The sequence below is a fragment of the Hoplias malabaricus genome, chromosome 17 (assembly GCF_029633855.1).
Source record: "Hoplias malabaricus isolate fHopMal1 chromosome 17, fHopMal1.hap1, whole genome shotgun sequence".
In the NCBI taxonomy this organism is placed as follows: domain Eukaryota; kingdom Metazoa; phylum Chordata; class Actinopteri; order Characiformes; family Erythrinidae; genus Hoplias; species Hoplias malabaricus.
In genome coordinates, this window is record NC_089816.1 from 13,774,156 (window position 1) to 13,787,726 (window position 13,571).

Genomic DNA, 13,571 nt, shown 5'->3' on the forward strand with positions numbered 1-13,571 from the left:
CTCACAGGCCCATTTTTTGTAATTAACACCCCGCCAGGCTGGAGCCATCAGGGAATTATTGTTTGCAAAACTTCACTCGTTAGCTGATATTTATATCCATCCTGAAGCAAAGTCATGGGGGACTGGAATATTTAATTTGTCCAAAAGTCAGCGACCACTCGATGATATCCAGTCAGATTACATCTCAAATACTAAGTACGAGATATTAATTTGATAATGAATTTGTAGGAAAGGAAGGAAAAAAATCAAAGAAAAACCAATGGAATAAAGCTCTATAAAAACCCTGTAAGCCCACGACTCAGGAGTGCCACCAGGGATTTGGGGAAACATACAGTTCCTATCTTTTTTTAGGGTCCATGTCAGGTACAGGCCCCTAGAATCATATTTAAACGGTAAAGATCCTTCCAGGACTAGCACAGAGCAGGTATTTTTTTCCTTAAGTGTTATGAACACAAACTATGCAGCAGCATATGAGTTAATATCCCACACTTTGCATCTACAAGCTGGATAATGAGTGGACACAGTGTTTAAAAACTCCAGCATTACTGCTGTTTCTGATCCACTTTATTTATTTTTCTTAAAAATAATCAAAGTACATGAACTCCATTGGTAGCTACAGTCAGTCCATTACTGTATAATTGTTTTACTCCAAATCACAACAGAGTTTTATACAAAGAATATATACAAATGTTCAGGGAGTCAAACTGTTTTCCAAAACATTTCACTATTAGTACAATTTTAAACTCATTCAAGTCAAAGAACTACACTGAAAATGTTCATCTTCACCAAGAAAATTGAATATTTCAGATGACGAAGAAGAGAAATGGTTGAACATGTCACTCTTACAGGGCACAGGTGTGGTCAGACAGGTGTGATTCTGCTGTCCACACTGAACCTGCTGGTCTGTACAGAGCCCAACCCCGGGCCGTCCGAGCTGCTGCGGGGGATGTAGCGGCCGCAGGACAACACCTCCAGAGCACAGTCCCGAATCTAATCAGGACACAATGCAACAATGATAAACAATAAAAGAAACAATAATTAAAAATAATGTTTATTTCCACTGTACATAATTTTAAATTTCATATTTCTACTCTTTGTGGCTCCATTTGCATACTGTAAAATATACTGTAAAAAACAATAATTTATAGGTTATTTTTTATACTGGTAACAGCCCAATGTGCTTCACTGACATACAGTTTAAAACAAAGCCATGCAAAATTATTTCCCTAGTGTTTACAGCAATTTTCAAACAAAACAACAACAGACAGCAAAGGGCTAAAATGCATTTAAAATGCATCAAACAGCATTTACCTTTGAGTGTAACTGACCTGCTTGTTGGTCATGAAGTAAATGATGGGGTTATACACAGGGCTGGTTTTGGCAAAGTACATGGGCATGGTGGCCACCAGAGGAGGGATGCGCAGCTCAGGGTCCACCACCACCACCACAGAGACGGCAGTGTAAGGCAGCCAGCAGGCAAAGAACATTCCTATCATCGCCAGAACCATCTTAACAGCTCTCCTGTTTTCCTCCACATGGGATTTACCTCCCTGCAGCTCTACACTTTCATTCAGCTGCATAGAGAAAGAGAAGTACACGGTTCAGGGAGACATCATTACATTTTAGTGTGATTATAGAAGCATCAGAGCAAGATAATAGATGTAATATCACTTGTTATTTGGGTTTCTTTGTTAGGACCCTCAATATTTGTGTACGTATGTTATACTATATATTTGTCTGAATTGTGTTTTTCTTCATGTCTTAAGCAGTTATTCATACAATATTCATTCATTCATCTTATGTAAAATCATTGGCACAAGACAGGAAAGACCCTGTGGATAGGTAACCAGTCTATCACAGGGTATTAACCACTCACACACTCAGAGCTGTGGACAATTTTGCGCAGCCAATTCACCTATCAATCTGTGTTTTTGTACTGTGGGTGAAAACTGCCACAATTAGTTGAGATCCATGCAGACACGAGGAGAACAGTACACAGACAGTGTCTTGAGGCAAGGTTCAAACCCAGGATCCCATGGCCCAAGAGCTGGGCACTTCTTGTAGCACCACCATACCGCACAGTTAAATTATATTATAAATTAAAGCTATTTATTCAATAAAAAAAATCAACAGTTAAGACAAAATAAATAAATAAATAATAATCTGATTCTGTTGTAGACTCAGCATTCGAACAGTACCTTGCACATAGTGAGCAGAATGTTGGTGTAGCAGTAGATGATGATGACTGTAGGGATGAGGAAGCAGAGGAATGTGTAAAGAAGCAGATAGCTGTAATTACTCCAGGACCTCTCCTCCCAGCCCAGAGAGCAGGAAGTCTGGACGCCTTCTGGACCATATGAGCTCCAGCCCAGCAGTGGGGCCACAGCCCAGAAAAGACAGAAGAACCAGACGAAGGTCAGGCCCTGGCAGCTCCGGCGCACACTCAGCTTAAAGCCAGCCATGGGTTTACAGACCACATTGTAACGCTCGTATGCCAGCAGTGTTAGAGTACAGAGAGAAACCAAACCTGGAGAAGAGATGTTCTGGCTCTTATCTTCACCATGTTAACAGTGGGCCATTAGACCATTTAAAGACTGTTATCACTTCTTCTCAATAAGTGCATGACATAATGAGATCAGGTACTGATACTAAATGATTAGTTCCAAATCATAAACAACATGGAGGTCAGCTGAATACAATAGCCCAATCCTGGGACAATGTATAGCCCCCTAGTCAACTCTAGGAATTAGGCAATGTGACCGTAAGCTCATGTGCAGCTGCTCCATTTAATTCACTAGGTCAAATAATCAGTAAATGTAATAAATTCTTCTTTCAATCAGATGGTACATTAACATAAGTTATAATCAAAGTTTTAGAATAATAAAATAATACTTTGGGGACAAAAACAATGGACATAACTGGTAAAGCATTTGCTGTTAAAAATGAACAAATATCACCCGAAGCAGCCACAATTACTCAAAGTTGCTGGAGTCCCACTTGCCAAAGAATTTTGAAATTTCTTCAGATTCAAAAGGCACTTACCGAAGTAGTTCACAGCAAAACCCTGGAAGACACAGAACTCATTTCCTAAGAAGAAGGAGCCGTGATAGTTAGTAATGGTGACGATGGCAGAGCCACAGAGGGCTATCATGAGGTCAGAAACTGCCAGGCTCAGGAGGATGAGGTTCATGGGGTTGAGAAGATGTGTGTTCTTCAGCATCACAGCAGTCACTAGGGAGTTGTTAAAGACAGAAAACAGAGTGTTTATAAACATGAGATAGGAAAGAATGCTGTAGCCCACTCTGGGGAAAATAGTGGGTGTCACATTTGTTGATGTAACCCCGTCCATGGGAGAGGTTGCGTTATCCATTGTTTTTGGGTCCAGTTTCCACAAAGACTTTCAGCAACGTAATGTCCTGTTAGCAATCTGCCAGGGCTGGTCGAATGTAAGTCTGCTTACCCATGTCTAATAGGATACCTATTCTTTTCTGACCACTGGACATAATGCTGGGATTTATTTGTGGGTCACCTGGTCTTCTTTATCTCCATGATCCTGTTAATAAGTCATTTAATAAATTGCTTAGCAATGATATCAAGGAGATTTAAGTCTGTATTTTATTAATGAAATCTAGCATGGATAAAAACCATGTAGAAATCCACAGGGCTGGTGTACAATAATAATAATAATAATAATAATAATAATAATATAGCTCTTATATGAAACATGAATGCAGGTTATAACATAGAAACATTGGGGACCGATAAAAATTTAACGGTAACCCACTGTAGATTCACTAAGTACAACAGGATAAAAAAATAAGGGACTGCAATTAAAAGCACACAATTTTCTCATGAAATCTCTCATTTAATAAATAAACCACACACAACCAGCAAAGCTCAACAAAAAACAAATCCAGTAAACTGCAAAGTACAAAACAACCACAGAACACTGTAGTCACTCAAGGCAGAGGTCCATCCAATCATTACCATATTCCATTCATAAAATAATTCAGCATAAACAAAAATAAATGAACAATATCACATCTTTAAAAAAGTGCAAACTTATTTTAGTACCTTCATGTGTGATAAGTGTTTATATGGTGTTGTGTCATGGTAAAAGCTGGCCAAGAAAGTTTACGTTTCACAATACACTGGTCTTTTACAACAGGTCCTGTAGAATGAGATCAAGCACTTAGACCTTTTTAAAAACTCTAATTATACAGTATTCTACAGTCAACAAACAATAAAAAGTAAATTAATACAATGCATAAATAAAGCAGAGAAGGCATTTAAAAGAAAGGTTTTCTAAAGTTTTTGCAGCAATGTAATATGCATAAAAACGTTTTTCATAAAACTGTAACTCAATTGATTTTGTGTGCATCAAATATTTTACTCAAAGACAAAAGAAAACCACTCAAACCAATTTAAAAAATAATCTCTCTCTTCATTTAAATGGTGTAGTATTTCAGACTGCTGTTCACTTTGGCTGTGTGCTCAATGGTGTCAGTATATGAGGCCCTGCTCTTGATCTTATTGCAATTTTCTAGAGAGTCACAGCACTTTCACAGCTTAGGCATTGCCCAGCCACAACACAACTGATTCAACTCATCAGCTAATTGTTAATCTCTTCATCGTTTGAATCAGTTTATAAGAGCAGGGGATGCAGTGATGTGGCCCAATAGAATATCCATCCCTGAGTTAGGGTTAGGATTTGGGTTAAAAAACAAACAATAAAACAAATGCTGATAACAGCAGGACATAATTGAAAGCCACACCCTATTTATCGGTCTTTCCATCAAGCATAAAGCCAGAAGAGACGACTAGACTCAGTTTTTGCACAAAGAAAAGCTATTGCTTATTTTTAAACCTGCACCAAGCTCAGAGGCACATTCTGATAAAACATCAAAAATAAAAAAATATCCATAATCTCAAACCTCCAGTCAATAAAGAGACAAACATTCACATAAAATTCATATATACTGTAATTATAAAAATAGTGACAGCTTACTAAATAGCAATAGGTGTTGTTTACATCTGTAGACATTGACCCACTATTAGATATCTTTGAATATGTAATATTGAATGCAAATTTTTAACTAGCAACAATAGTGTAGGACTGTGTGATTGTTTTGCAGAGAATTGATTTATAAATTATGTAAAGAAAACATGCAAAAAAAAAACAAAAAAAACAAATACCAATAAACAAAACAGTACTGTTTGTTTTGTACAACAGTAATATCTGTCTCACTACTTTGGTGGTTGTGCAGCACTTTGAATGAGGCCATTCAGCATCAGTCAACCTGTCAACACCACATTCATACGGCTGATCTCTGAACTGTCTGCTTAAACACCAGCATCACTGTGGTATATAGATCAAGTTGTACTGTATACTGCAATTCAACCTGTGGTCTGTACAGTTTATTCTGACCCTGCCTGCTGGTTCTGGAAGGGTATGTTCATGGCCCCAGCGCTGGTCTGCTCAGGCCAGAATGGAGACTCATGCTGTAATGGTGTGCGTCTAGGGTAGAAGGTGTGCTGCAGGTCGTAGTTGAGCAGGCAGCTGATGGAGGCCATATAGATGTCGGCAAAGCGGGAAAGGCGGCGGGAGAAGTAGGTGGGATTGTGATAAGTGCGGAATAGACTTCCAAACTGACTGTTGAACATGTCTTTTGCCCGAGACCTGCCACAGAACAATTAAACATACCTAAACATAAAAACATAAAAAAGGCCTTATCCCATTTCTTATTTTTACCCTTACCCCTTGTTTTCAATTGTCATCTCGCCTGTTGGAACCAGGTTACAAGATGTAGTTAAAATTGTCATCTACAAAATGGGATAACGCCTCTAAAGCCTGATACATGATTGGCTATTCCAGTCTGCAGTGATCTCAGAGATTAATACAGTGATGCTACCACACTGCTGTACTTTAGTTAAGTTTAGGGCATCATATGCCTTGAGAAGGGTTCAACAATTATATATTATTGCCCTCTCTGGATTATTTTGTGATATGAATCTGAATTCAGCTTTAATTGAGCATGTGTTTCTTAGAAACTTCCAGCTTCATTAGAAGCTCATATGTGTTGATAGAAATCATATTTTCAAAAATACTTTAATCAAAGTTTAAGTTGTTTCAAAAATGGTAACTTTTACAGGAGCAGGAAAATAAATAATCCTAATTAGCTCATAAGCTATTCTGAATGTAGCAAGCCACTCATTTTCCAATTTCGCAAAGGAAAAAAAAAAAAACAAAAAAAAAAAACAAAAAAAAAACACATACTTCAGGTTTTGTCACACAGCTACAATATGTGTATAAAATATGCTGTGCTGTTACCTCGTTTCCTCCCTTTCTCTGATCCAGTGCTGAATCACTGCCTGTGACGCATCATCTCGATGCACCTGTAAGACACATTGAAAGAAAAGCTTCAGGAAAGTACATCTTACCAGACCACATCCGACAAAAACATTCCTAAAGTCAAGTCTAACTACAATAGAAACAAATGATTGGTTACAGACATATTAAGAAGTTTGAGTTTTTCAGTAGCTACATTTGTAGTCCCCTTAGGACTATATAACTAGAGATACATGTTTGGACCCAGTTATGCCCTTAAATATTTAATTGTAAAATACATTGGAAAAGGAATCAATTCTTAAAAATCTTCACTTTTGAAAGCTGCATTTTCGTTTTAGAATTCACCATCTAGAATTGATACTCATATGATGGGCTTATGACCTCCTCCCAGTGGTCTCACCTGCATGTGTTCCAGCAAGTTGGTGAGGCTCTGCAGCCAGGTCATGGTGTGCATATATTCCTTCGTGTTCATGATTTTGATCTCCTTCCGCAACTCAGGTATGATGGCTCCAGTCCTCCAGCCATGTTTCAGAGTAAGGTCCTAATCACACACACACCATCAGCTTTCCACCTTAATTCTGTCCTTACTATTAGATTACTGTTAAAAAAAGTCTAGCAAAAGGATAAATTAACATCTTTCCTAATTATTCAAGATGTAATCAGTCCACATATATTAGTTGTCTGAAATTTACGTATCTACAGGTGCTAGATAACACAGATAACAAACACAGCTTACACTCTACTACTTTTTTGACTGAACTACCACTTTCAGTGGTTACTAAGTTTAAGATTCTTAGAATCCACTGTGTTCCACTGTCTTACGTTGATATTTGTGCATAAAACTATACTCCTTTAGACAAAAATATCTTGAGTATTGTGCAGTTATGCTCCCTCTGCATGGATTTAAAAAAAATGCTAATTGCAGCCTTGCAAACACAGGAAGTCAACTACCCAGCAGTAATATTTCTGATTTATGCTTGGTTAAAATATGTTCAGAAGAATTATGCATTAGTGTTGATGTGTTGCCTACAGCAAGGTCACTGTAGATGTGGTCTCCAAAGTACAAAACCTTTGAGCCCCTCCAGCCAGTAAGTCTCAAGAACTCATACAAGTTTCCCTGCAAACAGAGAAATGTTGAAAGAGGTTTTACCTGTTTTTAAACACAGAATTTCCAATCTCTCATTTAGGAAAAAATAAAATTGTGTGTAAAAACACATCAACTTAGCTGCTCTCAAAATCTATATTAATAAAATACCACATCTCTACTTCTAAATGAAATTAGTGTAGTATTAGCTTTTATCACTCAAAATACAGTCACAGGAATTATTTCAATCTATGATCATGACCACACTATCTGCTGTTTCAAGATAAAAACAACATTAATGTTACATTTCATTTGTATCAATAATATTTGCTGACTAAAGTGTATCTAACCATACTTCATGGAGGCAAGCATACTTTTACCACATTGTAAGTCAAAACATGGAGGTAAAAATGATATGATTCCAAGCTTCAACTTGGAACAGTCTAACACTCTTATCCATCCATGCTCAATGATGTGTATAGTCACTCTAAACAAAGACCTTTACAATTTCTCTTTAGGTTGAATGGGATCGTTGCCAGTGTTTTGTAAAACACGTCCAACTTGGTTACAACACAACAGCAGCTACAAAAGAATACGGCTGAGTGCCAGGTGTGTTTAGTGGAAGAAGGAATACAGACCAACAGTGAGAATATACATGAGCTCTCTGCCTTTATGACGTCAAGCCCAGAACCCATACACCACCTGTTTATAAATCTGTCCCTTCTCCAGGTGGTGTATCCTGTCCCATAGCAACACCCCTTTATCAGTAACACGCCTGAATGGCCTTTGGGAACACAGAAAAACAGAATTAGTACTTTGGTTTGGGCAAAATTCTACAGTCATTGTGGTTAACTTTAGCTTTGTGCAACTGTGTCAGGACATGGGCAAACTACATGTCCAAGGCTGCTGTCATTGTGTTAGGATGTCATTCCTACAAGTCTAATTCAGCACTGCCAATTTCCGCTGAATTGCTAGCTGCTATTCCAGGAACTCACTTTCTACGGTCGTTAAAGAAACTTGGCTTGTCAGCCTGCACTATGACCACATCGAATAGGTCCCGCCAGTCTTTTCCAACGATGTAGTTCATTCCTCGGTCTCTACGAAAATGAACACACCACAAAGACAAACCCTTTTAAAAACCATAACCTCAGTCAGGTTAAAAGAAGGAAGCTAATAGTTTGCCTTTTTTATGTTCATATGAAGAATTTCAACCCAAAATAAGAGTCTGAAGAGAATAACTGCTAGCTTATAATGAACAACACATTACATTTCAGTAATAAAAGATTTTATTAAGGGTGTATTAATCACAACAATGTATATATTTAAATAGACTATACATAAAATAGTTAATAATGAATTTTAAAACAAAATCTATTCATGAATCAATATTATGTAAACCAAAGAAAGTAATTAATATAAAATACTGTATCTGCATTGGTACTTACACAAAGTCCAGGGGGCTGTTAGTGATCAGAAACATCTTCTTTCCATTTTCTGATAGCTTTCTTAAGACGGCATGTGTTTGTTCACCATAGCAGATGTACTTCTCTACAAAACCATTCCAAAGTAAAGTGTGAATTATATACTTATTATAAAAGTATGTACAATAAAATGGAAACTGTCAAGTAATAGATACTAATCAAATAAGACTATGACTCACCATTGACATATAACTCTATTATTATTATTATTATTATTATTATTATTATATACTCAGAGTGGAACAATGGCACAGTATTTTAAAAATAAATATATCAGCAATACCGATATCTGCCTCTACTGCTCGATACATGATTCCCTTCACATGGACATCTCCTATGGCCTCCTGAAAGCAGAGAAAAATAATCCAGACACAAAATATCAGAGCTGAGAACAAAGGCCCAGTGTTTTGAATCAAAAGAGACCAGCTCAGCCCTGCCAGTTGCCTTCCACTGAGCCCTCATTAATTTACCTCAGATAAAATGACAATTTCTGAACTTAAATTCTGCACAGACAGAAAGCACAAAGCAGAGGCCGTTTCAATTGTTGCTTACTAAATCCAAAAAAAAAAAAAAAAGCTCACAACTGTGATTGAATCAGTCATTAATCTGCTCTGAACCATCACCCATCACCCCCAGAGGAGTAGGTGCAGATGGTGCTGGCAGACATATCTCTTTAAAATTAGATCACTGCTTTCAATGCTGAAAAGCATGGCTCATAACCAATGTAAACAGCAACAGTTAAAACCACATTTATTAGCAAGTGCACACAAAGATTGGGAGGTCTAAAGTTCTTATCTTTAGCTGTTGGACTGTCACCATTAACCCAGGATGTAGCTGCTTTTTTCTGAAACTGATACATTTCACTCTTCACTTTAGCTGACTTGAACTAATATGTGTTCTCCTCTTTGTGTTCAATGAAAACTTGTTTTGTCTTCTGGTCTAACCTTGACATCTTTGTAGAGATGCACAGGCTCATAGTCAATGTTGTGTTTCATGAAGTAGTCATTGACACATGAGAGCAGGGTCATCTCAGGCAGAGAGAAAATGTCCATGAACTGCTTCATGGTGTGGCCATGGGAACTCTAAACAACAGTGGGCAGGATATTAGCATACAAACATAATTAAATCAAACTATTTTTAGACTTTCCAACTAAAAAAAATAATTCTAAGAGAGTTATTATGATACTTTAGAGAAATGAGTCCTGCTCAAATCACTAACCTTGCCATAAAAATCACTCATGATCTCCAGAGGTACATGGCAACCCTCATACATAGCAATAACTTCTTTATCTGGCACAGGGTGCAGTCCCCTACGAGAGCAAACATGCCACGTTAAGTACAGGTGACATCAAAATATATTGTTCTATACAATATCATCACCATATTAGCTTTTAATATCATTCGTGAACAAAAATGCAATGAAAATTATCATTCCTGTTTCAACAATACATTATGTTTGTTTTCATTCAGCTTATTATGTTACAGATTTTTATGGTATGTATGCAGAATATTTGTGCACAGACTATAGATTCATTCAGTGATGACCACAATTACTAGACAATAGCTGTGTGTGTGTCCTGTGTTTTTCCATACAATCTCACATGAGTCTGTTTAACTTAAGTAGATCTGTGCATTTTTAAACGGAAGATTTAGCCAACTCTCCTGACAATTTGTAACATTTATCACAGCTACATCTTGAAGCAATTTAATAATTCAGTAACCCATGTAGGCCTGTCTTTATCAACACTTTCCAGGCTTACTATTTTTTTATAATAGGATTACATACAACTTGAAAAGAAGAGAATTATTATTTATTCCAACAGGTCTAGAGATGCTGAGTTGGGGTTGCAGCAAGAACAGCAGTAACATTCATATATAGGATCTGCTATTCCAATTCTCAGTAAAAAAAAAGTAAAACACATCCACAGAAAGCATACAGCTGCAGTCTTTAATATTCATTATGTCGCTTCATACCTGTACACTGTCCCAAGCTGGATATAATGAAAAGCATCTATCTTCATCAGTAAAGCCTGAATAGAAAAAGATGGGGATTGCACTACATCAATCCCTGATTCAAACACACACAACAGTCTTCTAGAAATATATTCATAATTAATATGCACCTTCTGAACATCATAGTGCAGCCCCCGAACCACGAAATTGGGGATGTACTCATATTCCTTCAATCCTTCTGGGTACTGGAAAAAAAATAAGGGTCAAATATTACTGTGTCAGCTCTTTACCACTTCATATTCAGTTTATCCTAGACAAAATAGTGTCTTTGCACAAGTGATTAACATATTATAACCTCCCTATTGCCACATATCAACAACTTTAATAATAGAGCATTTCAACAGCAGTGTACACAAGAGATTTTGATAAAGAATATTCACATTGTTCTGGCACATTTGCTAGTGTTTACAGTGTAATAATAAACTGGTTAAAGAGTAAAACAGAAGAATTTCCAGTGCAATTTTTGTACACCTTTAAATTCTCATGCATACTGACTCTGTGTTCTTGGATGAGAATGTCCCGAGCGATGTTGAAGATCAAAGTGTGGAGATTGCTTGAATAGAAAGCTAAAGTGTAATCATAGTCAAAGCCATAGATTTCAATGTCCTGCAAGCTCATCTCATTGTTGGCGAATATAGTGTCCGGATTCACAAAGTTGTTTGAAACTGCTGGGATTAAATCTGTGGAGAAAAGAGCTTTACGTCATTTTCGTTTAACAGATCAACAATATTAATGTAACAACGAGGCCAGCTTTCCTTTGAGTAAAATCCTAAATCATTAAAAAATATATAAGCACTAGGACAGAAATGGGACTTTCTGCACTTGATGTGGAGTAAAGTCCAATTTCTGTGTCCTGGTGCTTATTTTTGTTGACTTTTTGATAAAGGGCTGGATAAATCCACATCCTTTCAGATCCGGAGAAGTGAGTTGTCTTGTCACAGGACAAGGATGTCCTTTTATAAATTAAATGATGGACTGCTCCACCAGGTCTGGCACACTTATGAGACCCATGTTCTCCACATCCTTTGTACAGAAATGTTCAGTTTGGAGGGTTATTCTTATATTCTTACATACTTTTAATGTATAAAATGTGATTATTTTAAGTGTAATTCTTTCAGAAATGTCAAAATTGTATTTAATTTAATGGTCTTTTTGAGTGGATATTAAATTGTCATTATCAAATAGAGTTAAGTAAACCCCCACGTGTGAATGAGGTTGAAACTGTATGAAACATTTAAGCCCCAAAATGCAGCTGCTGCACCATTTAAGGTGGAAGGGAATAAGAATGTGTAACCCCTGTGCAGCAACAATGGCCCGCGGAGTAAAAACAGTGAACTGACCTTCCGTCTGCCGCTTGGTTTCGTTGTAAACAGACCAAAGCCAGCTGGTGATGTCTCTGTCCGCGGTGGAGGAGCTGGAGCTCCGGGGGCAGAGACCTGAGAAACGATTCGGGGGAAACACAGCTCCACAAGGCGTGTAGACAGGCGTACAGCGGGAAAACAGCTTCACGGCACCGCCAGCACCACCGCCAGCACACCTCCCGCTCCTTACGAGGAGAGAGAGAGGTAAAGACATAGTAAACATGTGTATTCTCCCCTCAATACCCCGGTCTCTGTCTCAGTTCAGGTATTAACACCGCTCCGGAGACATGAGACTGAAACCAGAGCGGACCCACTCCACAGTAACCAGCCCCTCTCTCTCTCTGACACACACGGACAATAACAAACGGCTACACTTCACAATTAAAGTCATCTCCTGACAAAATAATGCATAGCAATAACGGCACAATAACCCAATATAAACCCAGATCAAATAATAACTAAGCATATAATAAATTTAAAAAAAATCTCTTATACAAATAACTAAAAATATATAGCACAGCCAATGGCAGAATTTCAACGCACCTGACTTTACATGTTGTGTTTAGAAATAATGTTACAATTTAGAATAAGATTTTACAATGTAACATTCATTCATTATCTGTAACCATTTATCCAATTCAGGGTCGCAGTGGGCCCAAAGCCTACCCGGAATCTCTGGGCGCAAGGCAGGAACACACCCTGGAGGGGACACCAGTGCTTCACAGGGCGACAAACACTCAGACATACAGACATTTTATGAGTCATCAATCACCAATCCACCTACCAACATGTGTTTCTGCAGACACAGGGAGAACACACCAAACTCCTCATAGACAGTCACCCGGAGCAGGACATGAACCCACAACCTCCATGTCTCTGGAGCTGTGAGACTACGACACTACCTGCTGCTCCACGGTGCCACCCTACAATGTGAAAATCTATGCAAAATGTATGTTGCATGAATGTTTATAAACAGTGTATGTTTGACAAAATAAAAGATTACATTATGGAAACCACCATTTTATTCCTAATATTATTAATTAATTCTTAACATTCATATTTTTGTTGTCTGTGTCATACAGCTCTAGGGGCCTAGGGTAGTGCGTTTGAGCCCCACTCCATGTAACTGAGGATTCTCCCCATGGCCGCATGGGTTTCTTCCCATAGTCCAAAAACACACGGTGGTAGAGGGATTGGCTCAAACTGTCCATGGCTGTGAGTGAATGTGTGAGTGTGTGTTGCCCTGTGAAGGACTGGTGCCCCTTCCAAAGTGTGTTCCTGTC

General features: G+C 37.9%; 2 protein-coding genes across 3 annotated transcripts; both read right to left on the minus strand.

The window, feature by feature from the left end:
- Positions 1-302: 302 nt before the first annotated feature.
- Positions 303-3,370, minus strand: LOC136673491 (pinopsin-like). Of its 2 annotated transcripts, none has more exons than XM_066648996.1 (4): positions 3,043-3,370; positions 2,199-2,527; positions 1,329-1,574; positions 303-990 (listed from the first exon to the last, which is right to left on the minus strand). In XM_066648996.1, the coding sequence occupies exons 1-4, from the start codon at positions 3,368-3,370 to the stop codon at positions 862-864; spliced, it is 1,032 nt and encodes a 343-aa protein (XP_066505093.1). In that variant the 3' UTR covers positions 303-861. The 2 variants fall into 2 exon arrangements, with proteins under 2 accessions (XP_066505093.1, XP_066505094.1); XM_066648997.1 differs by having other exon boundaries at positions 1,312-1,574; positions 3,043-3,223.
- Positions 3,371-3,864: 494 nt separating this feature from the next.
- Positions 3,865-12,622, minus strand: nt5dc3 (5'-nucleotidase domain containing 3). Its single transcript, XM_066649845.1, has 14 exons — positions 12,268-12,622; positions 11,423-11,607; positions 11,038-11,112; positions 10,889-10,944; positions 10,134-10,224; positions 9,859-9,996; positions 9,198-9,258; positions 8,879-8,981; positions 8,429-8,530; positions 8,136-8,217; positions 7,380-7,466; positions 6,750-6,890; positions 6,332-6,396; positions 3,865-5,680 (listed from the first exon to the last, which is right to left on the minus strand). The coding sequence occupies exons 1-14, from the start codon at positions 12,509-12,511 to the stop codon at positions 5,419-5,421; spliced, it is 1,692 nt and encodes a 563-aa protein (XP_066505942.1). The 5' UTR covers positions 12,512-12,622; the 3' UTR covers positions 3,865-5,418.
- Positions 12,623-13,571: the final 949 nt, after the last annotated feature.

Excerpts from the sequence above, each read along its gene's own strand:
- LOC136673491 (XM_066648996.1), bottom strand. The coding sequence starts at position 3,370 with ATGGATAACGCAACCTCTCCCATGGACGGGGTTACATCAACAAATGTG. Across the intron at positions 1,575-2,198 it reads TTCTGCTCACTATGTGCAAG|CTGAATGAAAGTGTAGAGCT; the intron begins GTACTGTTCGAA and ends TTCTCTATGCAG. Across the intron at positions 991-1,328 it reads ACTTCATGACCAACAAGCAG|ATTCGGGACTGTGCTCTGGA; the intron begins GTCAGTTACACT and ends TGTCCTGATTAG.
- nt5dc3 (XM_066649845.1), bottom strand. The coding sequence starts at position 12,511 with ATGTTTACTATGTCTTTACCTCTCTCTCTCCTCGTAAGGAGCGGGAGG. Across the intron at positions 11,608-12,267 it reads AACCAAGCGGCAGACGGAAG|ATTTAATCCCAGCAGTTTCA; the intron begins GTCAGTTCACTG and ends TTTTCTCCACAG. Across the intron at positions 5,681-6,331 it reads AGAGAAAGGGAGGAAACGAG|GTCTCGGGCAAAAGACATGT; the intron begins GTAACAGCACAG and ends GTTCTGTGGCAG.